Source organism: Daktulosphaira vitifoliae, unplaced genomic scaffold, assembly GCF_025091365.1.
Source record: "Daktulosphaira vitifoliae isolate Bord-2020 unplaced genomic scaffold, ASM2509136v1 Scaffold_5, whole genome shotgun sequence".
NCBI lineage: Eukaryota > Metazoa > Arthropoda > Insecta > Hemiptera > Phylloxeridae > Daktulosphaira > Daktulosphaira vitifoliae.
The window spans coordinates 28,599,584-28,625,836 of NW_026099576.1; the positions used below are offsets into that span (position 1 = coordinate 28,599,584).

Sequence of the window (26,253 nt, forward strand, 5' to 3'; positions counted from 1 at the left end):
CAATCAAAAATCAAGTAGATAATAGACTTATAAACTAGTAACAAATTACAATCTGATATTGAGTTCTCAAGCAACATGTGTAAATATATGTGACAATATATTAAATATACATAACGTGTTTAAAAGTGTGCATTACAACTAAATTTTTTATTATAATGTTTCAAAATTAATGAATTGTCAGCTCAAAGAATTAATACTCATTTGATTTTAAGGTATAAGCTAATTCTAAACTACATGTACAAAAGAAAATAAAAACTAATAGGAGCAATTTATCTATAAACTATGTCATATAAGGTACCAAAATGAGATCAATTACAAATATTTAATTTTGTGAGTTTTAGTGTGATGGTTTAATTAGAGAAACTAGATAGTTTCTGAGAAGACAAAATAAGTTTAAGTTGAGGGATTACAAATGTGAGTAAAGACAAAATTTGTGAACAAAAATTTGAATTTAGCGACTGATCGACAATGGATTTTGATAATTACGGGTTGTTTTACATGACATATTGTCAATAAGTAAAACAATTTTGAGATTCAACTGGATAAAGTTTTACTACCCACCTCCAAGAAGTTTTAGAACTCTAGTGACTGATTTCAACACTAATTTTAGATTTTGACTTGTCTGCTTAATGTACTATTACAATATCTATTTGATATGACAACAACAAATGTGTAATAATTATCTTATATTACCAATAAACCAATATTTAATAAGAAATTTGAAATCAACCACGAGGTTTCTAAAACTTGATTTAAGAATTTAAGTTAGGAAATAATTGTAAGCAAAGTTTCCTACAAATTACAATAATAATGTGAATTACCGTTACAAATTCGTCAACAATATGACAGCGATAAAAGTCCAAGAAAATTTAACAATTAATTTTTAAAAACACAATGGCAAATGTTCACGAATCGAGATTTTCACCAACGACAGGTGGACAGCTTGGCAATTCAAAAACGAATGTAAGAGTAGATTTTTAAGCGCATAACTGCTACTCCGGCCGACTCATTTGACCACTGATAAGAGAAGTAACGGGTGACCATTCAGTGTGACCACAATTTAAAGATAAACTTTGCTGAGCGCAAACAGATACCAATATTGAGAAAATATTTAAATTATTTGTCAATAATTTCTATAGGCGCTCTGAGCCAGAGCGGACTATACCACATTTTTTTTTCATCTTTCGAGAATATTATTGCAATCATCCTAATCTACTGTTGTCTAGTGATGCGTGTATCAAAATAATTTGTTTTTTAAAAATTTTAATAGATTGCGCTAAAAAACCATTCAGACCAAGCCTTATAAAAATTAATTCTATAATGCCAGAGTGGACCATCATTGATTTTTTTTAAACAACTGTTTCATTAGTACGTTATTTTATAGAATAACTATTATTTATAAGTGTAAAAGTATATGTCTTAGTTATTTCAATTGAAATTTTAATTTGTAGTTCAAACTTCAATGTTGTTTTTTTCAACTAGTATATCTAGAAGGATAGTCCACTCTGGCTCTTGGCGCTTCATATAACCTTAATATGTCCAGTTGTCAACTATAGGGCTGAGGCCTGTTTACTAAGAAAGATTGAGAAAAGGAAATTACTGGTTTTTGAAAGGAGAGTCTTAATGAAGATTTTTGGAACTGTTAAAGACAGAGAAACGAAATAATTTAGAACAAGGAAAAATGAGGAACTGGAAAGGGTGTTTCGAAATGAAAACATATTAATCGTAATTAAAAACCGAAGACTTTGTGACATAAAAATTTGATCATCTTATCAATCACTTAAAATTATAAGATAGTATATTAAAATATTAGACATTATAAACACATATATTTAGTTTGTTGTTGCACGTTTGGTAGTGAATGTTTATTTCTGTGAGGTATTAATTCTATTGAGGATAACAATTATTTATTGAACATCTGCAACCTAATTTAATCGTCCTTATTAAAAAAATAATTTCTTTTGTCATCATCAAAATTATCCATTGTGCAATTACTATAAAACATAATCAATGGTGACTATGCTAAGGATCATTCAGCTGACCACTGTAATACCTGTACACACTACAACCGATTCCAGGTGCTAAACGAAAAGGCATACACTGTTGTTAGCGTCGTTGTCCATCTGTCATCAGACATTACACCGTGCAGTCGCCTGGCCGTTTTGGTTCAAATGCAAATCTCACTTACTTGTTCTCCGATCGTAGTTTTATTCAGCCAGTTTTTACTTTTGTCCACTGATGCACTCATACAACACAATGGCTACCTCAATTTTACTTTTTGGCCCTGGTGATCAAACCATGGGTGAAGACGATTTTGTGAGCTACGGCTTGGACGTCGTTTTAATTAAATTTTGGTAACTTGTACAATATTTTTCCCTTCTCTCTTGTTTTTGTCAATTGTCCTATTCGTGCATTGTTACGATGTTTTCCTGACTTTGAAGTTTATATAAATTGATAAATTTAATTAATTGTTATGATTATTCTATTCTCATTGATTAATGCAATTGCGTAATGAAAAATATTCCTTCACGCATTAGTATTGATTACTTTCCATTTTGAGTGTAACAATACCTTACATGTGATAAATATTTCAAATTAAAGCTTATGATAAAGAATATCAGTTCAAAAAAAAAAGATTTCCCAACACCTTTTCTTCTATGGGAAAATGGCCGTCAAATTTAACGAAACTTACAATTTATATGTAAAAATCACTGTTTAGCATGAAATATTTTAATACTTAAAACTTTATTTAACACGTTAGGATTATTTTTATCAACTTTGCTTACTTGTTTTAATGACACTGGGTATGTCAATCCTAAAAAATTATATTTTTCTTCGACGTTTGTGTAATTACTTACACGATTAGCATTTATTGAGTTAAAATTTTGGCGATTATTTTATAATTAAAACATAAATTATCATTACTCATTACATTAATTTTTGCCTCAATGTTTTCAATACATTCCGATAATTTAATATATGAAAAACCACCAAGCGGAGTAAACTTATATACACAGAGTAGTAATTTGAACCCTTACCACGGTAGACCTCTTCTTCATACAATAATTTAGCAAACTCCTCGTCGATTATACTACTCAAATCGTTTGTATCATCAATCATCATCAACAAGCTAACGGGCCGACATTCTAAAAGACCTGTTTTCTTTAATGATTGTATGTGGCACACTGTATGTACCCTCAAGTTAAAGCCCGAATTGAATCACATTTTCAGAGATTAACTTTACCAATAAGTCAATTAATTCGGGTTTTATCTTGTCAAGATATTGCTGGGGGCATCAATTTAGATTCTTTTTATAAAATATTTTAGCCATAACTCAGAAAGCGGATTGAATTAAATTAAATCCTAGTGTTTTGACCATATTTAACCGTTGGCTTTTGCTTCATTGAGCGTTTTCAGAATTTTTATTTTTCAATGTATTGTTAATTCGGCTTGTAAGCAAATGTCATCAGATTGCTCTCCACCCCAGAAATCCATGTCTTCATCAGATTTACGTTTGTTATTATTTATCAAAATAACTCCAGGTCTTACAATAATCATCATTATAAATAAATATATTATATGTGGTATTTAGAACTTAATTTTGTATTAAAAATTACCTTGATATGTAGGGTCTAAATAACATAAACTTAACTTTGACTTTTTGCACTAACTGTTTTAAAAAAATTAAAAGCTCTATACAGATTTGTACTTATTCTTATGCCTCGTCTTAATCCCAACTACTTGGGACCGGCCATAAATCTATAGAAATTTGTACATATGCTAAAATAATATGAAATCCTGTATAAATGTCTATTTGTATATTAGTATATACTCTTTCGGGAATTAATTAGCAATTTTTTTTATACTGTTTCCTGGTGGTTATTATTAATAATTATCACTCAAACTTTATAACTTTAAAAAAGTGCTGAAAAAATTTACACTAAGTAAATTTATTTTATTACTCAGAATTGATATCAATTTAAAATTATATTTACATTTGTATAGCTCCCAAAGAGTAAGACGCTATATAAGTACGTTTGTTCAATAATATAAACAATTTTTTTACATGAATTTTTATTATTTTATATTTTCATGATAAAATGATTTTAAATTTACATCATTAAAAGCCCGAATTATTCTTTTGAGAATGGAATAAATCAAATTTAAAAAAATCTAATTAAATGTAAAATATGAACTCTGACAACCCCAAGCACTTATCGTTTTATTTTGTAAAAAAGAAAAAAATGTAGAAAAAATGAAGCAAGTTATTTATGTCTTTCCATGAAAATTTTCAGCTATCACAGACCCATTTTAATAAGCAATACATAAAAAAAATCCCAATTTCAATCTAGATATACCTAAAACGCCAAAAATTAAAAAAAAAAACATAATTTAGTAAAAATTTTATTCATGCTATAGTTAATAATAATAATAGTATAGTTTTATATAATTAAGTGCAAAAGTTAAAAGCAATTCATTTCATACTTTATATATAATTAAAGTATAAATTTAAATTTTGTCATAGATAATATAAAAAATATGCTATAATGACACAGTTTAAAATAATTTTCAATATTTTATTTACTTTAATACATATAAATTTAAATAAGTTTAATGAAAAATAAACAGAATATATTCTATGATATGATTTCATCATTTATACAGTTTATACCTTAATATTTTAAAGAAATGATTTACAAAAAATATTCTCTTGTTTTAATTATTGCGATTGATTTTTATTTTGGTGATGTTTTTGGAAATATAATTTTAATTGGCCAAGTAATTTGAAAAATTTATTAAATGATATTTAATTTAATAATATAGTTAAGATGCTTTTTTTATTTAATTTCAATGTGACATTTGTTAGTGTAAAATCTTACACCTAAAACTTTCTTAGAACTAAGAAAATCATTATAAAATTTTTTTCTTCATAATCACCTCAATGTATTATTTTTGAAATGAATAATTTTTTATGCTTATTGTAATTAATAATACCAAATTTTATAGCAAATTTTCAAATATATTGTTTTTATATAGGAAGGTGTGATGGATATTATAAATTCGAAAAATGAAGGGGATTATGTAAATATCAATCAATATTGAATTTATTTATTAACTTTCATGAATTAAACTCTTTTTATTTAAAAATTGGTCTTATTAACATTTATTGATTATACTATAGGTTAATGAAGCTAAAATGATTACTATGCCTGGTTGTTTCAAAATTTCAACAGTATGTTTGTAATGAGAATTGTTATTGCTCATGTTATGATATCATTTTTCATTGATTAATAAAATCATTCTGTTATACTTTTTTTTTATTTTAGGTTCTGCAGTGTGGATCTACAACAATTGTAAGAATTTCTTTTAAGTAGACATTATAATAGGTTTTGTTAATAAGAGAACACGGGTTAATAATTCACACATTAAGATCTTGAAAAATAGTAGTTTTTACACCTAAGTTGTAAGAAATAAAAATGTTTATCTCACCCTATTCAGCATGTGTACACAATTTGATAACATTATTGCCATTATTTGTTTTAAATTTGAAAGAAGACTGGATTGATTGATGTAAAATTTCAAGTTTTTAAAAAATCTCAAGATCAAATGTTTTAAGCTAAATGTTAAGATTTTTACTCATCAACGAATTACTCGCTATCGGTGTATGTGACATTTTCGTGTGTAGTCTCTTTTAAATCTTTCCTGTATTCAGGTTCATCGGATTTTCATAAAAAACATACTAACATTTTTTTTATTGTTTCTAGTAAATTGGATCAATGTTTATTGTCTATTATGGTTTTTCTTCGTAGAGTTCCGCCTACAACTGTGATCAGTGTTAGCACTGGGTGCTATTGGGCACGACGGCTCATTACGAACTGGAGCGATGTTACACATAGGGTTTTGTTCGTGTCTTTAAACAGAATACCAATGCCGGACAACTAGGTTTTCCGTACCGTTTGCCTTTGGTTTGCAACAATCTCAAGAACTCTGGTAGGACCGTGGCACTATCCAAACCACTTCGCATTATGATCTACGCAATCTCCGGTGTTTTTCCTTACTAAAATAGGTCGTTAGGTACAAAGGATAGCATCACCTAATAATAAATTATTTGTTCTTTTTATGAATCGTATTTATCGGATGTTATTTTCATTTTTTGTTCAAGCTTGACATGTAGGTTGAGTGAAAGGGCCCAGGCTCATTTCCCTGACTTTTGGTATATGGCTCAATTTTCGAAATTCATATGTCAATCGATAGCTCATTATTAACTTATTCTAACGCAAAAATAAAAATCCATAGTTTTTGAGATATATGACTTCAAATTTTTCAGTGAAAATCGATCATATCTTCAAACCAATAAAGTTCAAATAATTGACTAACATCAATTAAAGCTCTACGCAACAAGTACAACAGTACTTCGAACTTGATCTCACATTCCATCCGCTGCAAATTAGATAAAATATATTTCAAGTTACTGCACATGCGTAACACGTGTTTACTGGACATACGCAGTAGAGAGCAAAAACGACTAAATTCTTGATAACGCCATCTATTGTAAATTTTAAGCTATGCTTATTAGGACTATATTAGTTTGATAAGGCCTACGCCTGTGCTAAGCGAAATAAATAAGCTTCGAAAAACGTAAAATAGCTTTTATCCTATTTTCAGAGGATGGAATGCGAGATCATGTTCGAATTACTGTTGCACTCGTTGCGTAGAAGTTTAATTGATGTTAGTCAACTATTTGAACCTTTTAGGTTTAGCGATATGATCAATTTTAACTGAAAACTTTGAAGTCATATATTACAAAAACTAAACGGCCAATTACGGATTTTTATTTTTGCGTTAGAATAAGATAATAATGAGCTATTGAATGACATATGAATTTTGAAAATTGAGCCATATACCAAAAGTCATGGAAATGACCGTGAGCCCTTTAACCAGCAGGGAGTTGTAGTGACAATGTCAAAACATCCAAAAGTGGTTGCATGATCAGGACATTTTTTTCTTAAATTATCGAGGTTTATTATTTATGCTATATTTAGTTAAAAAAAATTTTCTTTTTTATGACTTTTCCATTTTTATAGATATTTCAATGTAAAATATGTTAAGAATAATCTGAACGTTAAAAACCGCATAAATTATTCGATATTAATTTGATCGGCTTAAAATTTGAGAATTATAACTTACAGTTTACATTAAAAAAAAAAAAAAATGATGTGAAATTTTAAACTTCAAGGACTTTCTAAAAATGGCACTTTTATGTGTAAATTGGCGTTTTTGAGCACAATTAAAACCATTAAAAAGCTATTATTTTATAATGATTTTCTAATGTGGTATTGTATGTAATCTATGATTCAACTAAATTTCAAATATTCAAAACAATTTTCTTAGTATTTAGAGTTCTACAAAGTTAAAAATTGTTATTAATGTAAACTGTAAGTTATAATTCTAAAATTTTAAGTCGATCAATTTAATATTGAATAATCTGTGTGGTTTTTGACGTTCAGACTAATCTTAACATATTTTACATTGAAATAGCTATAAAAATGGAAAGATCATAAAAAAAAATATTGTTTTACTCTAAATATAGCATAAAGAATAAACCCTGAAAATTTAAGAAAAAAATATAAGTAAAAAAAAAAATTTACCGATGACCTATCTTCTATGAGCAAATGACAGACGAAGTTGAAGAAAAATAGGAGTTAATTTTGTTTTTGGAATAATATACCAATTTTTTAAAATTAAACATATCTATAGATTTCAATCGAAGCGTTTTTTATGTTAGTGATTTTTATTACTATTAGTAATCATCTATAACTGTACCACGTCCCCACTGTGCTAATGTTTTTTATTTGTTTCTTTTAGTTAAATATTTCACTCAATTTTTCAATCATTAAGTATTTTTTATGTTCGTCCTTTATATCTTAAAAGGATGTCAAATTTTATCGCTCAAATGGTAACACACATAATTTACTAGTGATTTAATTAAGAAAATAACTGGTTGATAAAAACTTTTGGGTCAGTATTTCGGAAGTTACTAACAAAGTAAAGTAAAAATTGAAGATGAAAAGTAGGTGCTGCTATTTTTTCTACTTAATATTTCTCGTTCGTTCCCTTCCTCTCACATAGATATAAATATGTCAATGTAAATATTGCACTAAAAGAAACAAATAAAAAAAAATAACGGTAGCACAGTGGGGTTGTGACATAGTGAGCATATGTATATATTTAATCTGACATGGTAAAAATCACCATTATAAGAAAAACTTCGATACCAATCTGTAGATAGTGTATAATTTTAAGAAATTGATGAATTATTCTAAAAGCAAGTAGGGTAACATCATTAACTAGACACTTGTTGTAATCATTTGACGTATTGTTTAAAAATTTAGTCAAGTGAAAGCTGAGAAAAATGAATAACAAATAATAAAAACAACAGTAAAATAATTTTAATATGAATTAAAAATTTCTTTTTGTGAAGGAAAACTACAGTGATGGGTTCCTTGGTATTCATTGAAGTTATACAATCTAAATGAGATACAATCTAATGAATTTTGAATTTTATTTATACTTCAAAAAGAATTAAGAAAAAAACTGAAAAAAAGTACTTTCAATGGGTGGTGTTCTGAAATTTGAACACAAAAATAGCAATTTTTTTTTTAATTTCTAGTACATAACATAAGCTTTATTTTAACATATGTTTGAAGCTCGGAGTATTTCCGGAACATTTTTCAAATAGAAATTTTTATCCAGAAGTTGCTATTTGAATCCCCCTCTGTTCAAATACGGTCAGATTTTCAAAAAAATCAAATGAAAGAGAAATATCTAGGGTTTCAATTTAAAAAAGAGTTATTTTTATTTGTTCATTTTTCAATATGTTATGGCAATTTTAAAAATAAAAAATAAAAATGTCGAAATTTATCGATTTTAAAAATCGTAACTTTTTGAGGGATTTTAACCATTTACGGAGAACGAAGGAATAAGTTTCAATTTTTGAGGGTAATGTCTTTCACTAGATACGATTTTTAATTTTTTGACATATCGTTGAAAAAAATTGGTCCAGTATAGGAAAAGTGATAGACACAAAAAATTAATAAATAAACACATAATGTAAAATGATTAATGTTATTGTTATTTTTCGATAAATTAAGTGCCTTACGATAAATATAGATAAATTTGTGAATGTTACCAAACAGAATAATTATATTTTATGTTATATTTCAGGATTTCGTTAATAAAAAAAAAATTTTTGCTGAAATTTTTTTGAATTATGTAAGTATTTAATCAAAAAGATATTTAGCGTGAGAGAATAGAAATTTATATAGTTCACAAAAAAATGAAATTGTTATAATTAAATTTTTATCTTACTGTGAGAGGGTGGAATAATTTTTCTTATTTGTGTGTTTGTATAAGAAAAGACTTGAGCTTGCAAATATATATAATAATAATATTAATCATAACAACATTTATAAATTAAATAGGAAGAATATTCTTTGTATTTCTTAGTAGTAATAAATTAATAATGTACCGATATTTTTTTAGAATGATCGTGTTGATGAAAATTCAAAAATCAATAAAATGATTAAAATCGTATGTAACTTCTATTGTAAACGTTGAATATTTATGCATATAATTTTTTTACATCTAATAATTATTTTATAATTAAAATATTCATACAAAGTTATTATTTTATTATTGACCTTATAATTATTATAATTTTAACAAATTTTTTTTTGGTTTCTTTTAGTTTTGTGTTTTTATCAATTTATTAATCATGAAATATTTTTTAAGTTCTTCCTCTATACATGTTAAGGGTGTCAACTTAAATTATCAGTCAATATCAATAATGTGTATGTTATCGATAGTTTATAAAAATAAAATTATATTAACACGCTTATATTAGTTTCACATGTATGTTGTTTGTTGTAAGTTTGTAACTCCACGGGGCACGTGTTATTATGTCGCGTATCCCGTCGTGTATGACCTTGAGAATAGACTGTCGTAACGCATTCACCCCACCCCTCTCACCACTCATCTACATACATATTTTCCTGTATATTTTTATTTTTGGTTTTCGTACTCGTATTCGCGTGCGTGTTATCAATTATATATATAACAAATTTTTATTGTGATTGACACGGCCCCGCATCGTTTCGTTGTTCACGATGCCCCCGACTCTCGCCATCTTTATCAACCGTTGCTAATGAAGCCGTTGCCCTATTTTATGAGTATTTGACTGATCAACACCGCGCGTTATACGCCACGGTGCAAAGTCCACCAAGTGCCGCACTGCCGACGACGTCCCCCCGCTAATGATACCGTAGTCTTCTTTCCGTTGTCAAAGTGACAACGTCAACAAACTGATCCGCACTCGGGCATCTTCATCATCTACGCTGCTAACGTACTTAAGTCGCTTTACATGTATATATATATATATATATTCTAATTACTATTAAAACTTAAATATTAATACGCTTTATTCTCATTAGGAGATATATAGAGTATTTATTCCGATTACAAAGGATGATTCCCGTATCGTCATTTTTCATCACTACCTCCACGTTGCGTGCCTGCTGCTTTCCTTGGATGTGGTAGCCGTTTCTTAGACTCCCTCTCCGGAATCGAACCCTGATTTCCCATTACCCGTTACAACCATGATATTGATATTAACTACTATGTTAACATGAAACTAAAAAGTGAAAACTAAATATAGTTTAAAAAAACCCAGCACAGGGGGGTCGCGGCACAGTGGTGACGTGGCATAGTTGGATCAAGTATAATGATATCTGACAGTGATTAAAATCACTATCAAAAAAAAACGCTTCGATGCAAATCTTTAGATAGTGTTTAATTTTAAAAAATTGGTGGATTATTCCAAAAGCTTCATAAACTGCTAGTTCCTTATTAATATCCTGATTAAGACAAAGTATGTCGAATAAAAAAGAGATTATTAGAAAATAGTATTTCCCATAAAAAAATTATATTGATCAATACACTTTTCAATAAGTTATAGCATTATAATGTTAAAAATGTAAAAAATAAAATTGAGAATTTTCACACAATAATAGCATTTGGTAGCCATTTTCACCTTGAAGATAAAATAAAGTCCGAAATTTTTTTTTTCCATGATAAAGTATATTACATTAGCTTTAATTTAAGATATATATAAAAGTGTCAGACTTTCCGGAACACTTTCAAAATTTAAGTTGAAAAAGTCAATTTTTTGTGAAAAAGTTGTCATTTTGAATCCCCCCCTGTAGGCAGGTAAAAAGTCAGATTTATAAAAAAAATATACCAAATGATAGGTAAAGACATCATGCATCTACAAAAAAAAGAATTATATTGATCCATACATCTTTCGAGAAGTTATAGCATTATAAAGTTAAAAATATAAAAAAGAATTTTTTTACAAAAATCGTATTTTTTTTATTAAGTTTAATGTCTATTTTCACCATGAAGATAAAATAAAGTCCGAAATTTTTTTTTTCCATGATAAAGTATATTACATTAGCTTTAATTTAAGATATATATAAAAGTGTCAGACTTTCCGGAACACTTTCAAAATTTAAGTTGAAAAAGTCAATTTTTTGTGAAAAAGTTGTCATTTTGAATCCCCCCCTGTAGGCAGGTAAAAAGTCAGATTTATAAAAAAAATATACCAAATAAAAGGTAATGATATTATGCATCTATATAAAAATAAAATTATATTGATACGTTCATTTTTGAAAAGTTATGGCACTTTTAAGTAAAAAAAATTGAAAAAATTNAAAGTTATGGCACTTTTAAGAAAAAAAAATTGAAAAAATTTTGAAAATTAGCGATTTTTAAATTTGTAATTTTTTTGGAGGTTTCCCCCATTTACGGGGAACGAGGGANTTGGAGGTTTCCCCCTTTTACGGGGAACGAGGGAATTTTTTTCAATTTTTAAGGGTAATGTCTCCGACTAGATACAATTTGTGATCTTTTGACGTATCGTTGAAAGAAACCCGTTCGGTGAGAGCTGAGAAAAAGTGGTAACAGACACAAAAAAAAAAANCAAGGAGAAAATGGCTACCAAATGCTATTATTGTGTGAAAATTCTCAATTTTATTTTTTACATTTTTAACATTATAATGCTATAACTTATTGAAAAGTGTATTGATCAATATAATTTTTTTATGGGAAATACTATTTTTTAATAATCCCTTTTTCATTTGACATACTTTTTTTTAAAATTAGACCATTTCTCTATATGTGGGGGGGCTTAAAATATGAAAAATGCATATATTAAGTAGAACTTTTTCAACTTAACTTTTGAAAGTGTTCCGGAAAGTCTGACACTTTTATATATATCTTAAATTAAAGCTAATGTAATATACTTTAATTTAAAAAAAAAAATTTGACCTCTGGACTTGTCTTCATGGTGAAAATGGCTACCGAATGCTATTTTTGTGTGAAAATTCTCGATTTTATTTTTTACATTTTTAACTTTATAATGCTATAACTTATTGAAAAGTGTATGGATCCACACAATTTTTTTCTAAGAAATAATATTTTTTAATAAATCCTTTTTCGTTCGACATACTTTATCTTAATCGAGATATTAATAAGGAACCAGCAGATCATGTAGCTTCTGGAATAAAACACCAATTTTTTTAAAATTAAACACTATCTAAAGATTTGCATCGAAGCGTTTTTTATGATAGTGATTTTAATCACTGTCAGATATCATTATACTTGATCCAACTATNAAGCGTTTTTTATGATAGTGATTTTAATCACTGTCAGATATCATTATACTTGATCCATCTATGCCACGTCACCACTGTGCCGCGACTCCCCTGTGCTGGGTTTTTTTTAAACTATATTTATTTTAAGAATATTTATTAAATTTTCATTGTATTTTAAATGTTCTATAAAACAAATTTTTCTTTAAATACAGGATACAGGTAATTCAGGAATACTCTTTTAACATTAGCCAAACAAATTATTTTATAACAATGATTATTTTGAGAATTTTTGTTTGACTTTTGTTAATTACCTTTATAATATATAGGTTTATAACGAAATAGAGATGCATATAATGTATTTATATTTATTTGTAATATAATCATTTTTAGGTCCTTTTTTATATCATATAAGAGTGTTCATTTAATTTATTTTTGAATGGAACCATATATTTCTATCTAGCTTAAATAATAGAAAAATTCTAATAATGTAAATGACTAGTCGATATTAACTTTTGAATCATAAGTTATTAAATAGTTATTAACTGAGTTATCCAAAGTTATTAATTAATTTATATACCTAATCGGGAAGAGAATGAACTAAAAATATCTAGTGATAAAAATAACAACATCCTCGGTCTTTCTTTTAGTCTTTACATTAATTTATTAATAGCTTCCAAAATACTGAACCAAAAGTTGTATAGAACAAATAATTTTTTATATTAAATTATTTTCTATTTTATAAACTAATTAAATATGCATTAAACGATTTGAAAAATTAATGTCAATTCCCTATGTGATTATATTATGATTAATTAATAATAAAATATATAATAAATTGAACTTTATAAAATATTATATATATATCCCCACAACTTGATGGTTAATAAATTCAGAGAAATATTAAATTAAAAAAAAAAACCCATTAATATATTCATTTTTTGCTTAATTAAGTGGTCAACGATTTAGAATCACTATAAAAAACACTTTTATTTTATATACATCATAATAATATATCACTGACTTGGTTTTAAAATTCAATGTATTGAAATGCTTGAAACTCAGTTAGTCCTAAAATTATTATTGATACATCAAATTTTAAAAAAGGGGTTATGAAATGGCTATTTTGAAATTCGGAAGGAATTCAAAAAATTAATTTAAACTTTATTTCTTATTCAAAACAAATAAGTAAATTTTAACGTAGACTATAATTGCTAAAATTATTTTTAAAAAAAATACATAAAAAAGATTGTTGAATCAAGAGTTATTGGATTTGTTATATTTCTGTGACTCACGAATATATATACAGGATGATTTTTTTATCATAACCCACTCAATTACTTGCAGAATAATAATAATTTAAACATTTTTTTTTTTATTATCTTTAGTTACACATTATTCTTGAATTTTTAACTATGTAATACTTTTTAAGTTCATCCCTTATGCCTTGGAGGGGGGTCAACTTTGTTTTTTTAAATGGTAACACATATTTTTAATTTAATAAAATGTTTGAGTTTTTAATTTAATAGTAAATGGCATTTGAATTTTTAATATAACTTAATTCGTTTATTAGATATAATCATTTAAAGTTTCAAATTTTTGAATTAATATACAGGTATAATACACAAGGGATTACAAATACAGGTTGCTAATTGATTTTTTATGACATCGTTATTAGCAGGTACACAGCATTGTTATTATCAATGATAGTAAGGTACATTGTTTTGAGTTTATAAATACACTAACTGATAATACAAAAAATATATCTATTGATAGTTATAATTGATAATAAACAATCTGTGACTATGACAGCAATAATATGTAACTAAAGATAATAAAAAAAAATTGTTTAAATCAATATTATTCTGCAAGTAATTGAGTGGGTTATGATAAAAAAATCACTCTGTATGTAAGAGTGGTCCTTAGTTATAGATTATGAAAAATTTCTTTTAGAAATTCCTTGGTCTCACCCCCCAAATTTGTTTACATGTAAAAACATGTAAATATGTAAAAACGAACCAAAAAAAATTTCACTTCAATCTGACAAGTTTAACCCGTGCCTACTTGGAGTTGAAAATTGGACACTAGGGGTAGTTTTCTAGTGTTTTGTAATAAAGAAGTTTTCTTTGGGACTTTTCAGTCCATGTGTAATACAGTATATTACAATTTATTTTATACTCTTTTTGTGATTTATTTTTGTATATATTTTAATCAGTCACCCCAGTATACATAAATGTTGTTATAACTGTTTGATGTATGGAATTAATCAATTTTTTTTTTACACTGTATAACTTATAACAGAGTACAACAGAATTTTAACCAATGATGAAAATCAAAAATAGTATTTATTACAAATTGTCAAGGATTATAAAAATAAGTATCCCGAAAGAAAAAATTAACTTAATTATGATGTAAAGAATTTTGAAATTGAGAAAAACAATTAGCATAATTTATAAAATTGTAACATCAGTAATTTTTGTGCTGAATTTGTTAATAATTAAATAATAAACGATTTTTGTATAAAATATGTATTCATATCTCTAAATGTTTGTCAAATATAATGTAGTATTCGTAAATATTTCAATTTGAGCAAATCAACAAAATATGGTATAATTTTAAATTTTGCTCGAAAACTAATGAGTTTAAAAAAAAATGTGTAAAAATTAAAATTATAGTCCATAACATTGTCAACAATTTATAATCTATATTTTTTTTTCTATGATCGCTCATTTCCGAATTAAGTACAAAACACTGGAAAACTACCCCTATTGTCCAATTTTCAACTCCGAGTAGGCACGGGTTAAACTTGTCAGATTAAAGTAAAATTTTTTTTGGTTCGTTTTTACATGTATATAAACAAATTTGGGATGTGAGACCAAGGAATTTCCTAAGTCGAAAAATAAGGACCACCCTAATATATATATATATATAAATATATATATATATATATCAAATGGTAGTAAAAAAAATAAAATTACAAAAATATACGTAAGTAAATTAAAAACCATATCGAAGATGAATATTAGATAAATACAATTTCAATAATAATAATTTAATAGTGGTTTTTCATTAAAACATATAGAGAACCAAAACGGAACAAATATTTCATATTTAAAATTATTTATTTTGTTTTCCTAAAATTTCATTTAAATGACTGAATTCCTTTAAAAAATGATATTTGTATTTTTAAGACGTTTGGAGAAAAATACATAACTTTAAGTCCTAAAGAAACATATAAAAACTATTCATACGACGGTAAATGTACATCATATTGAATACATCCATATGTCACCTGATGAAAAATATTGAACAAATTATGAAATCATTTTATTTACAGAAAATGGTATTAATTTATTGCAGCAATCTATTCGAATGTTGAATAATAAAGTTCTATTCAACGTAATTAAAATCTATGTGAGTCTACCAATATATTTAAAATATTTTCCATGATTTGAAATTTAAATCTTTTGTGAATAACTTTAATTTTAAAGTAAATACAGGAATATTCATGAAATAGATACAACTTATAGTATTTATTGTAAACTATAATATGTAATATATTTAATGCTTGAAATATTTCTAGAACATTTTCAAAAAATAAGTTCTACTTTTTACTCGTATTTTTCAAAATTTAAACCCCCCTGTTTAAGGGAAAATTGTCCGATTAAAAAAAAATATATGTCACATAAAAGAGGTAAACATAAAGTATTTCAAAAAAAAAATTTATTGATGCAAACACTTTTCAAAAAGTTATAGTAATTTAAAGTTGAAATAATACAATATGAAATCGTAAACTTTAACACCAAAGTTGCATATTTTTTAACTACGGCAACTATTTGCAAATAGAAGATAAATAGGGACAATTTTTTTTTAACTTATAATGCATAAACTAAGTTTTATTTTAACATATGTTTGGAGTATTTCCGGAACATTTTCAATACTTAAGTTGAAAATTTTAATTTTTATTTAAAAATTCTGTTTTTTTTTTTTTTTTGATCAATTCTGTTCAAAGACTTGTCAAAATATCACAAATCATAACTAATTAAAGCTATTAGTATCATCATTTGAAAAAATTCTGTTATTTTCTATAATAAAAGGATATAACCTAAAAAGTTGTTTTAATACAGTATACATTAATATTTTTATATTTCACTTTATATTAAAATAGCATAATGAAAATTAGAAGGATCATTTATTCGTAATTTCGAGCTCATTCGGGTCACTTAATTTTTAGTAATACTTAGATAATAATTTAGTCATTTACCGACTAATTTAAAGCTTCCTGTTGGATTATTATCATCTCTAGGTGTCCAGCAGGTTTTACTATTTATTTAATGTATCTTTACTCAATAAATATTTATATCGTTGTTAACCAAGTGTGTTATATATATATATTGTAGTGCGACCCTTGGTAGTTCCTCTAAAGAAATATAAATTAAATAGGAAACCTCAGTACTTAAGGGAGATATAGCCTAGCCAGCTATCCCCCATTGGTCCCTTAGAATACTGTTGACGAGAATTTAGGCTCAAGCGACGTAACACGTGTAGAATACGTTTTTAATGAAGGAAGATACTTAAATTTCAATTTGATATAAATTATTAATTAATTTTTACAGGAGAGTAATCATTCTAATAATAGAACTTTAGCTCATTCTACGGTTTATGATAACACTATAAAAGTACAACTATATATGATAGAAAAACATCCTTTATGGAAATACGTCAAAGAGGAGATTGTTAACATTAATATCTCTACTCGAAACAATATAACAATTACCGATTTCATTAACAACTCAACAACGTATAAAAAAAATGTTGCATTGACTCTTGAGGAAGCACGAAGAATCATGGATGATAGAACTTTTAAGTATGCGTTTTTACTACTTGTATATATCTATATGACACTAAAAATTGATCGTGAGGCAGTAATAGATTGGGAATTATTTAAAAAAGTTTTTAAACAATTGAGTACCGCACAAATATATCCAAAAGAATCCTATGACATATGTTATGACTTACGTTTAGACTTTCTAACTTTACATGAAGATATTATATCAGGTCAATATGAGAAAACAATCAAGGGGTTTATGATGAAATATTCAAAATTATTCTTAACGTCAAGAGAAATAAGTGATTTAGCAAGAACACACAAATTACCACAAAATGTATTAAATAAAGTATTTCAGGAATTTCCCAAACCTCACGAAAAAGACGTCATCTCATACAATTTTGAGACTATACCAAATCAACTAGATGATATAAAAAAAAAATTGGAGATAATTTTTAGGTTAATAACCACAGAATACAAGAATTTTTTTGATTTAACATCATTTAGAATAGAAAATAACCAACTAACTCTCAGACCATAAATTATACAGGAAGAGAATTTCGATTTTTGAAATTTATTTATTTTTATTAAATTCACTCTAAAAAAATAATACATTCTTTTTTTATGAAAAAGAGTTCCTAGTTTTTATTATTTTATTATTATTGACTAGTAAATTTTAATAATAAATTATACGTTTATTCGATGATTTTTCTATAAATGAAATAATAATAACTATGATAATTGTATTATACAATTTAAAGGACGGCAAAGTTTCTGAAATGCTAAATTTTTTAATTTTAGAGGCGTAAAAAGTAAAGAGAATTAATTTACAAAATTGTTTCAGATTAGTTTTTATAAAAAATATATCCTATCTTATTCAATATTGAATTTTTGAATCATCAAAATAATTGGTAAAAAAAATTGATTGCAATTTTTATTTAAAATAAAAAAAAAATCATTTGATAATTTTCATATTTGCAAAAATTTTCTATTAAATCTACAAATTTCAATTATTTGCGAAGATCTAACAGCGAGAAATTCAAAATTTTTTCATTTAAGTATGTAAATTGATATATATTAAAGTGGTTGACAAATGATATAGTTACATTAATGTGCTTATTATAAGTATAAATAAAAGGTTTTAAGAATTATTTTTATTATCCGAGTATTTTATTTATGTGATCGTAATTTAAATTACTTCAGATAAGCGAGAGTACTGTGCATTATTGACACTTAATATTATATGCAGTATAATATTATACTAACATTATATGTGTTCTAGTGAGAGTATTTTACATGTTTTCAGGAAACAAGAGTGCTACGCTTAATATGTACTGACGCGTTTAACTTAGTTTTGTTTAATGTATAGAACAAAACATGGCGCTGTAAAAAAGTCACATCGATTATTTTATTTTTTACAGATGTTCTTCATGTGTATAAATGACGTTTTAATAATATTTTAAAATATAATAGGTCTGGACATTAAAATTTTAGAAGATCTTTGGAGAACAAATGGTTTAGGAATAAATATTTTTCATTCAACAATGACGTTTTTTATTACGTTGTATTAGTTTTTACGATTACAGAGATTGTCAATCTCGTAAAGAAATTGATAACTACGCAGCTTTTAGAGACATTTTTTGGCCAATTGTGAAAATAATTACGCTGTATCCGAATATACTACAATCGATGAACAACTTGTTGCATTCAGATGTCCATTTCGTATCTATATACCAAGTTAACCAGCTAAATATGTTTTGAAAATTCAAACCATTTGTGACGCTCAAACTTGGTATACTCTCAATATGGAAATGTATACAGAGAAACAAAAAGACGGGCCTTATAAAATTTCTAATTCAGCCATTGATGTTGTACTTCGATTATTTCAGCCGATTTATGATACAGGCCGTAATATTACGGTTGATAATTGGTTCAGTAGTATTTCGTTGGAAAAAAAATAATACTTGTCAGTACTCTAAGAAAAATAGAATTACCAATACAATTTGTTTCTACTAAAAATAGAGTCGAAAATTCAACTTTGTTTGGTTTTGGAAAACAAATAACAACTGCTTCGTATATATAAAAAAAAAAAAAACAAAAATGTGATTATGTTATCTACTATGCATCTTTATGGTTCTATTTCTGAATAGCCAGAAGATAATTCTAAGCCCAAATTTTTTTTATAATAAAACAAAAACTGGAGTTCACATAGTAGATGAATTATGTGCTACTTATTCAGTGTCACGTAAAGTAAGGCGTTTGGTGTTATTTTTCCGACTCATAGATTTAGCTGGTACAAATGCTCAAATTATTTTTAATAAAAATACCCAAAACAATATATAGATTCAAAGAAAATTTTTAGAAGAAGTGGGATTGTCATTATTGTCATTACAGGTTCAACTAAAAAAACGAGCGGTTTCAAAATATATTCCAAGGTCTCTCAGGCAAAAGGCGTTAAAATTTGCTGGTGAAGAACAACCTCCTGAATGCTCTTCAGTTTTAGGAAGACGAGGAAGATGTACTGTTTGTCCAAGAAATACGGACATCAAAACTATAAATTCATATCAAACATATCAAAAGTTTATGTGTCTAAAACATATGAAAACAGTATGCAAAAATTGTTGGGAGAGAAATCAATGTTCAACAGATTCAGAATAATTTTATATACTGGTATTATAATAATTAAATTGTATTGTAATATTAATAATAAAAAAATTCAATTCAGAAAAATGAATATATAAATGTAAATACACATAAAACTAATAAATATAAGCCGTGTTTGAGCTCAAAGAAATACAAGAAAAATTAATAAAAATACATTTTGTAATAGTAAAAGCTTATATTTACCGTCTTAAAAATAAGATTTTACAGTTAAAATAATTTTTTTACAAACCAAAATTTTTTAATGAAATTTTGAAAATTAAGTTTTATTTTTGTAATATAATTTTTAGTAATGCACATAATTTTGCAATTTATTTATTTTTAAATTTTTTTCCATATTTATATATCATATGGTAACAAATAATGTCTTTGAATTAAAAAAAATGAACTTTTTTATACATATTTTGTACTTTTTTAGAAATGGGGTCTAATAGACCCCCACGCGACTATGAACGTTAAAAATAGGTACGCGCCTGCTTAAGTGTTAATCAAATAACTACTCTATGAAAAATAAAATTGTCCTAACATGTAAATTATCTATTTAGTTTAACCACAATTATCATATTATCAAGAAAACTATCATTATCTATGACTTAATATATATATTGCGAGCAAAGTATTTACGATTAAAGACGTTTAATGTGAAAATATTAAACGTTATTAAATTATAAAAAAAAAACCCAGCACAGTGGGGTCGCGGCACAGTGGTATGTGGCATAGATGGATCAAGTATAATGATATCTGACAGTAATTAAAATCACTATAAAAAAAAAAACGCTTCGATGCAAATCTTTAGATAGTGTTTAATTTTAAAAAAATTGGTGTTTTATTCCATTTATTGGTGTTTTGAAAAAGTTACGGCAGTTTTTAGTAAAAAAAATTGAAAAAATTTTGAAAATTAGCGATTTTTAAATTTGTAATTTTTTTGGAGGTTTCCCCCATTTACGGGTAACGAAGGAAATTTTTTCAATTTTGAAGGGTAATGTCTTCGACTAGATACGATTTGTGATCTTTTGACGTATCGTTGAAAGAAATCCGTTCGGTGAGAGCTGAGAAAAAGTGGTAACAGACACAAAAAAAAAAAAAAAATCTTAGTAAAACCAATACCTTCTCAGCTTCGCATCGAAGCTAAAATGAGTAACTATCTTTATGGTATTCCACAGATGACTTGTGATCAATTAACTACACGTGTTCATAATCTTACATTATCAATAATTTAAAGGATACAGTATAAATATTATTGAATGCAAAAACGTTGCCCACATAAAGTCTAAATCACATTTCAAACTATATTTTTAATTAATATTTAATACCCAACTAAATTAAACTGTACCTACAAAAGACTGTTTAATTTTAGTCAATTTAACAAAGATTAACTATTTTTGTATATTATTTTTTTTATGATGGTTGTAGTGTGATATCATGACTAGAAAAATCGCCCAGATCTTGTAAAAATATCGTTGAATATTGGTTAGTAGTAATCAGACATTTTTTAATGCGCTGTAATTACATTGGTTCGACTATTTTTAAGAAAAATCTTAGAAGAAAAACTAAAAAGTTTTATCTTCTATGAAACAAAGCAACATAATCTCCTATTTCCTTATTAAAATCCTGATTACAAGTTCTATGATTTATAAGTGTAATATATGAATAAATATATTTATATAGCAATTAAATATAGTATGAAATTTATATTTAATAATTTAGTAATTTTTACAGTGAAATTATAAAGTAGTTATTACTTTAATGAAAAACGTATTGATATATATATATATATAAAAGTGTCAGTATTTCTGGAACACTCAAAAATTAAGTTGAAAAAGTTCTACTTTCTATACGCATTTTAAGTTTTAAACCACCTCTGTATAAAGAAAAATTAAAAAAAAAAAAGTATGTCGAATGAAATATATATATAAATAGTATTTCTCATAAAAAATTGTATTGATCCATACATATTTTAAAAAGTTATAGAATTATAAAGTTAAAAATATCAAAAAGAATGTTTTTACAAAAATCGTATTTTTTTATTAACTGTTAATACCAGGGTGAGAAATAATAACTCGAATACCTGATGATTAATAAGAAAGGATCTTTGTATTTAAATTTATACAGAAAGAAGACTGTGATTGTTGGCTCACATAAAAATAAGTTTATACAAATAACAATAAACAATTCAGTACAAAATGACAAATTTTATAATCAAAACATCCGTGTGGTATAACAGTAATAAAAATAACAATAATGAATATAATGTGCTAATAATTTACATAAATGTACCAGTAACTGCGAACATTAACTTTGATGCCCGTTTTGACCATGAAAATAAAATAAAGATCGAAATTTATATTATATTAATATACTTCATATTGAAGTATAATACATACGCTTTTTTCACAATAATCGTAAATTTTTTTCTAACTCAAAAAGAACTAAGGAAAAATTGCAAAAAATTCATTGCCTCAGGCGGGTATGAACTTAGTAACCCAAGCGTGAAAGACACAAATGTTACCAATTCGGCAACTGTTCGTTGCTTTCGTCGCATGATAAAATTAGCAATTTAAGCTAATTCAAATTAAAAAATTACTTTCGTTACCCGCAACTTCCTGGGGCTCGATGAATCGACGGTCAGGAGATCCTCCTCCGGTGTGCGGGTTTGCTCCAAATCGTACAAGGAGCGAACGCATCGTATGAGTTCTCTGGCAGCTGATGTCACGTGTTCGTGCGGGGGGACGACTAGCATAGTATTCACAAGCCGCTGCGCTTGCTTTCCCGCAAGCACCAGTCCGCCCGTAAGTACAGACATGGCACTTTTCCAGTTCAGCTCAATCGCTCAAAATCGGAGCCGGACATAGGTAAAACGAGCCCTGATGGCCGTCCACTCCTCAACCATATCTGCAGGGTTAACGACCGAACGCGGAGCTCGCTGTCCGCGACCGCTTATTCGTCAGTCCAGATGAATGTACTGCTTGTTTCGCAGCTAACCTGCATATCTGTAGACCGTTCCTCCATCCGCAACCTGAGGGCGTGCCCGATTCCCCGAGCTAGGGAAACTGCGGTCGTGCCGACGTTTCGTAGGCCCGTAGAGTCCGATACCACCGACACTGTATCGCAGCGCAACGGGACTGGTGTCTACGCTAGCGAGATGAAATTTCTTATACATTATCCTGAACCTATTTCTGTGGTCTATTTCTAGATTTATTTCTTAACTTTAATACATTGATAGCAAAAATTTTAAGCTTTTAAGTTTTAATAAAATACATTTATATTTATTTCAAAAACAAAGATATAAATTAAACGTATAATATTAAGACTGAATTAACAGTCAACAGAAATTTAGAAATGTGTTTCAAGCTAGTATTGCAACAAAAAAACAATTTATTTTTATAATCTTTTTAACGGTAAATATAATTTTGTATTAAAAAAAATTAAAAACTAAATTACCTTAAGGATAACAGTTTTATTTTTGTCCCTCTTAAAATAAATATAATTTATTTTTATGCTAAGTTGTAGACTAATTATAAAAATCCAATTAATATCTACATTACAATAATAAAAAGTTATAATTACATATAGCAATGATAGAATTCATTTTTTGTGTATTTTTTGTAATTCATTGAATTAGTTTTAAAATTAAATAGCATTTCTTATAACACTTCATGCAAAAACATAATTATATATTTTATCTATTCTTGTCTTGATAATGTACAAAATATGCCATTATGGTACAGTTTACAATAATTTTCACCTTTTTTAATATATGTTATTTTTATTTACTTTAATACATATAAAAATGCTTAAATTCAAAGAAAATTTAATAAAATACATTCTAAGTTATAAATCAGTCAATTATAATACACAAATCTCAATATTCTTGAAAATATATTTTTTTTGTATTAATTATTGTGTGGTTTTTTTTTTTTTTTGGAGATGTTTTTGGAAATATTCTTGTTATAATTACAATAATTTAAACATTAAACGAACATTTGAAGCTCTAATATTTTAATTTAATAAATTCATATTTATTTAAAATATAAAGATATACATTTTTGACATAAATCTTAACTGTCAATGAAGTATTTAGAAATGTTTTTAAGCGATTATTGAAAACCAAAAAACAATTTATTTTTAAAATCATTTTACGAATAATTTTCATTTTATACTATAAAAATATTATAATTATATTAACTTAAGGATACCATTATTATAATGATTACTTAATACATCATACGCGTTAAACAAAACGAAATATAGTTTAAAAAATAATTACAAAAATCAAATTAATAACTACTTTACAATTATAAAAAGTTATAATTTCAGACCAAAATGTTAGAATTAATTTATTGTATATTTTTTTGTAATTTATTAGATTAGTTTTTAAATAAAAAGTTTAATAAGTAAATATCATCTTTTTCGCCCTTCATACACAAATATATTAGTATAATTTATATATTTTTGTCTTGAAAATATACAAAATATGTCATTACGGTACATTTCAAAATAATTTTTGCTTATTTTTAATATTTTATTTGCTTTAATACCTATAAAAATGCAATAATTTAATGATATTTAAATAAAATATATATTTTAAGTTATAAATTGGTCAATTATACTACACAAATCTCAGATTTCTTAAAAATGTTTTCCAAAATGTATTATTTTGTATTAACTATTATGTGTGATTTTTTTTTTGGAAATGTTTTGGGAAATACACTTCTCATTAACACGGTAATTAGAACAGTCATTAAATGATAGTTCATTTAATAATTTAGTGTAGATACTTTTTATTTATTTTTCATGTGACAGTTTTAGTTTAAATTATCAACTAAATTTAACACTTTCATAGAACTAAAAGTCATGATACAATTTTATTATTCACGGGCACCTTGAATCAGTATTTTTTTAATAAATAATGTTTCTAACAATGATTATAAATAAAAAATCTTTGTATAAAATTTCCAAATGAGGTTTTTTTTATATAGAATGAAATACATATTGAATATCCAATTGATAAAAATGCATTTGTAAGTTTAATCACTATTAAATAAAACCTCAATTTTATGAATTAACACTTTTGATACTAAAAGAAATATTATTAACATCCTTTGATTATATTTTAGCATAACAATGCTAAGTGGATTACGGAGACAAATTGTTTCAGCCCTTCAGAAGTATGTTATATTGTGTATCATTACGACCTATGTTGCGTTATCATAAATATTTCTTCAGTATTGCTATCGTTTAGACATTAATATAATTTTGCAAAATGTAATCAAAATAATCTATCGTGCAGTTTTTTAATTTTATTTTAGAAATATATAAATTGTGGTCCTTTAAAATTGGTGAGCATTTATTTTTAAGCAAATATTATAACAGTTTTAGTAATAAGGGAACGCGGGCTAATGTTGCTTACCTCAATATTTAGAAAATTAGTACTGTTTATACTTAAGATGCGAAAAACAATAATGATCATACATGCTAAACTGGGCGAGACAGTTTAGTATGTATATAAAATTTTGTAATATTATTTTATTTTTAACTACCAAAAAAATTAAACAGGAGTAAATGATATAAAATGTCTAGATTACCAAACTCCTCTGAATTATATACTTTTAAGCATGTGCTTAAAACTTATAACTATAAATTTATGATTTTAAAGTATAGTTTAGATTATTTGATTATTTTTCATTTAAATATAATTGATTAGTATAATACATTGTGACATTACTGCAGAACATTATTTTAAAGTCATTGGGTATAATAATATGTTAAAATTTCAAGATCAAGGAGTCTAAAGAACAATGTTCCCTGTGATATTCTACGATGCTTTATTTCGCCTAAGAGATTCATTTAGAATAGCCGGGATGATACTAAATTTAAAAAAATCAATGCGTATTTCCCCCGCATACTTAATAATAACGCATATTTTCTTTTACCAAATAAATTTTTTTTTCGAAAAGTAGCAAGAAGTTATATAACTTTATAAATTAATATGGTTGCCATAATAATGTCAACACCAACAATTATATCTATGAATTAAGTAAATTAATATTATAAAAA

The 26,253-nt window shown here is 26.2% G+C and overlaps 2 protein-coding genes across 2 annotated transcripts in view; both read left to right on the forward strand.

Annotated features, from left to right (window-relative positions):
* The first annotated feature begins 4,640 nt into the window (after nucleotides 1-4,640).
* LOC126908695 (uncharacterized) lies at nucleotides 4,641-18,190 on the forward strand. The gene is made up of 9 exons (XM_050690998.1): nucleotides 4,641-4,779; nucleotides 5,038-5,082; nucleotides 5,183-5,233; nucleotides 5,328-5,354; nucleotides 9,226-9,273; nucleotides 9,544-9,591; nucleotides 15,899-15,962; nucleotides 16,045-16,121; nucleotides 17,324-18,190. The coding sequence occupies exons 1-9, from the start codon at nucleotides 4,690-4,692 to the stop codon at nucleotides 18,074-18,076; spliced, it is 1,203 nt and encodes a 400-aa protein (XP_050546955.1). The 5' UTR covers nucleotides 4,641-4,689; the 3' UTR covers nucleotides 18,077-18,190.
* Nucleotides 18,191-24,803: 6,613 nt separating this feature from the next.
* LOC126908287 (uncharacterized) overlaps nucleotides 24,804-26,253 on the forward strand; it is a 13,500-nt gene continuing 12,050 nt past the window's right edge. The window contains exons 1-4 of the mRNA XM_050690202.1: nucleotides 24,804-24,921; nucleotides 25,176-25,217; nucleotides 25,314-25,364; nucleotides 25,506-25,535. Coding sequence (XP_050546159.1) covers nucleotides 24,832-24,921; nucleotides 25,176-25,217; nucleotides 25,314-25,364; nucleotides 25,506-25,535 — 213 coding nt within the window. The 5' untranslated portion in view covers nucleotides 24,804-24,831. The remainder of the gene's footprint in view (nucleotides 24,922-25,175; nucleotides 25,218-25,313; nucleotides 25,365-25,505; nucleotides 25,536-26,253) is intronic.

Bases quoted from the DNA above. Each gene is read 5' to 3' on its own strand.
- LOC126908695 (XM_050690998.1), top strand. From the start codon at position 4,690: ATGATTTACAAAAAATATTCTCTTGTTTTAATTATTGCGATTGATTTT. The intron at 5,234-5,327 runs GTATGTTTGTAA...TTTTTATTTTAG, and splicing joins GTTGTTTCAAAATTTCAACA to GTTCTGCAGTGTGGATCTAC. The intron at 5,355-9,225 runs GTAAGAATTTCT...GTTATATTTCAG, and splicing joins AGTGTGGATCTACAACAATT to GATTTCGTTAATAAAAAAAA.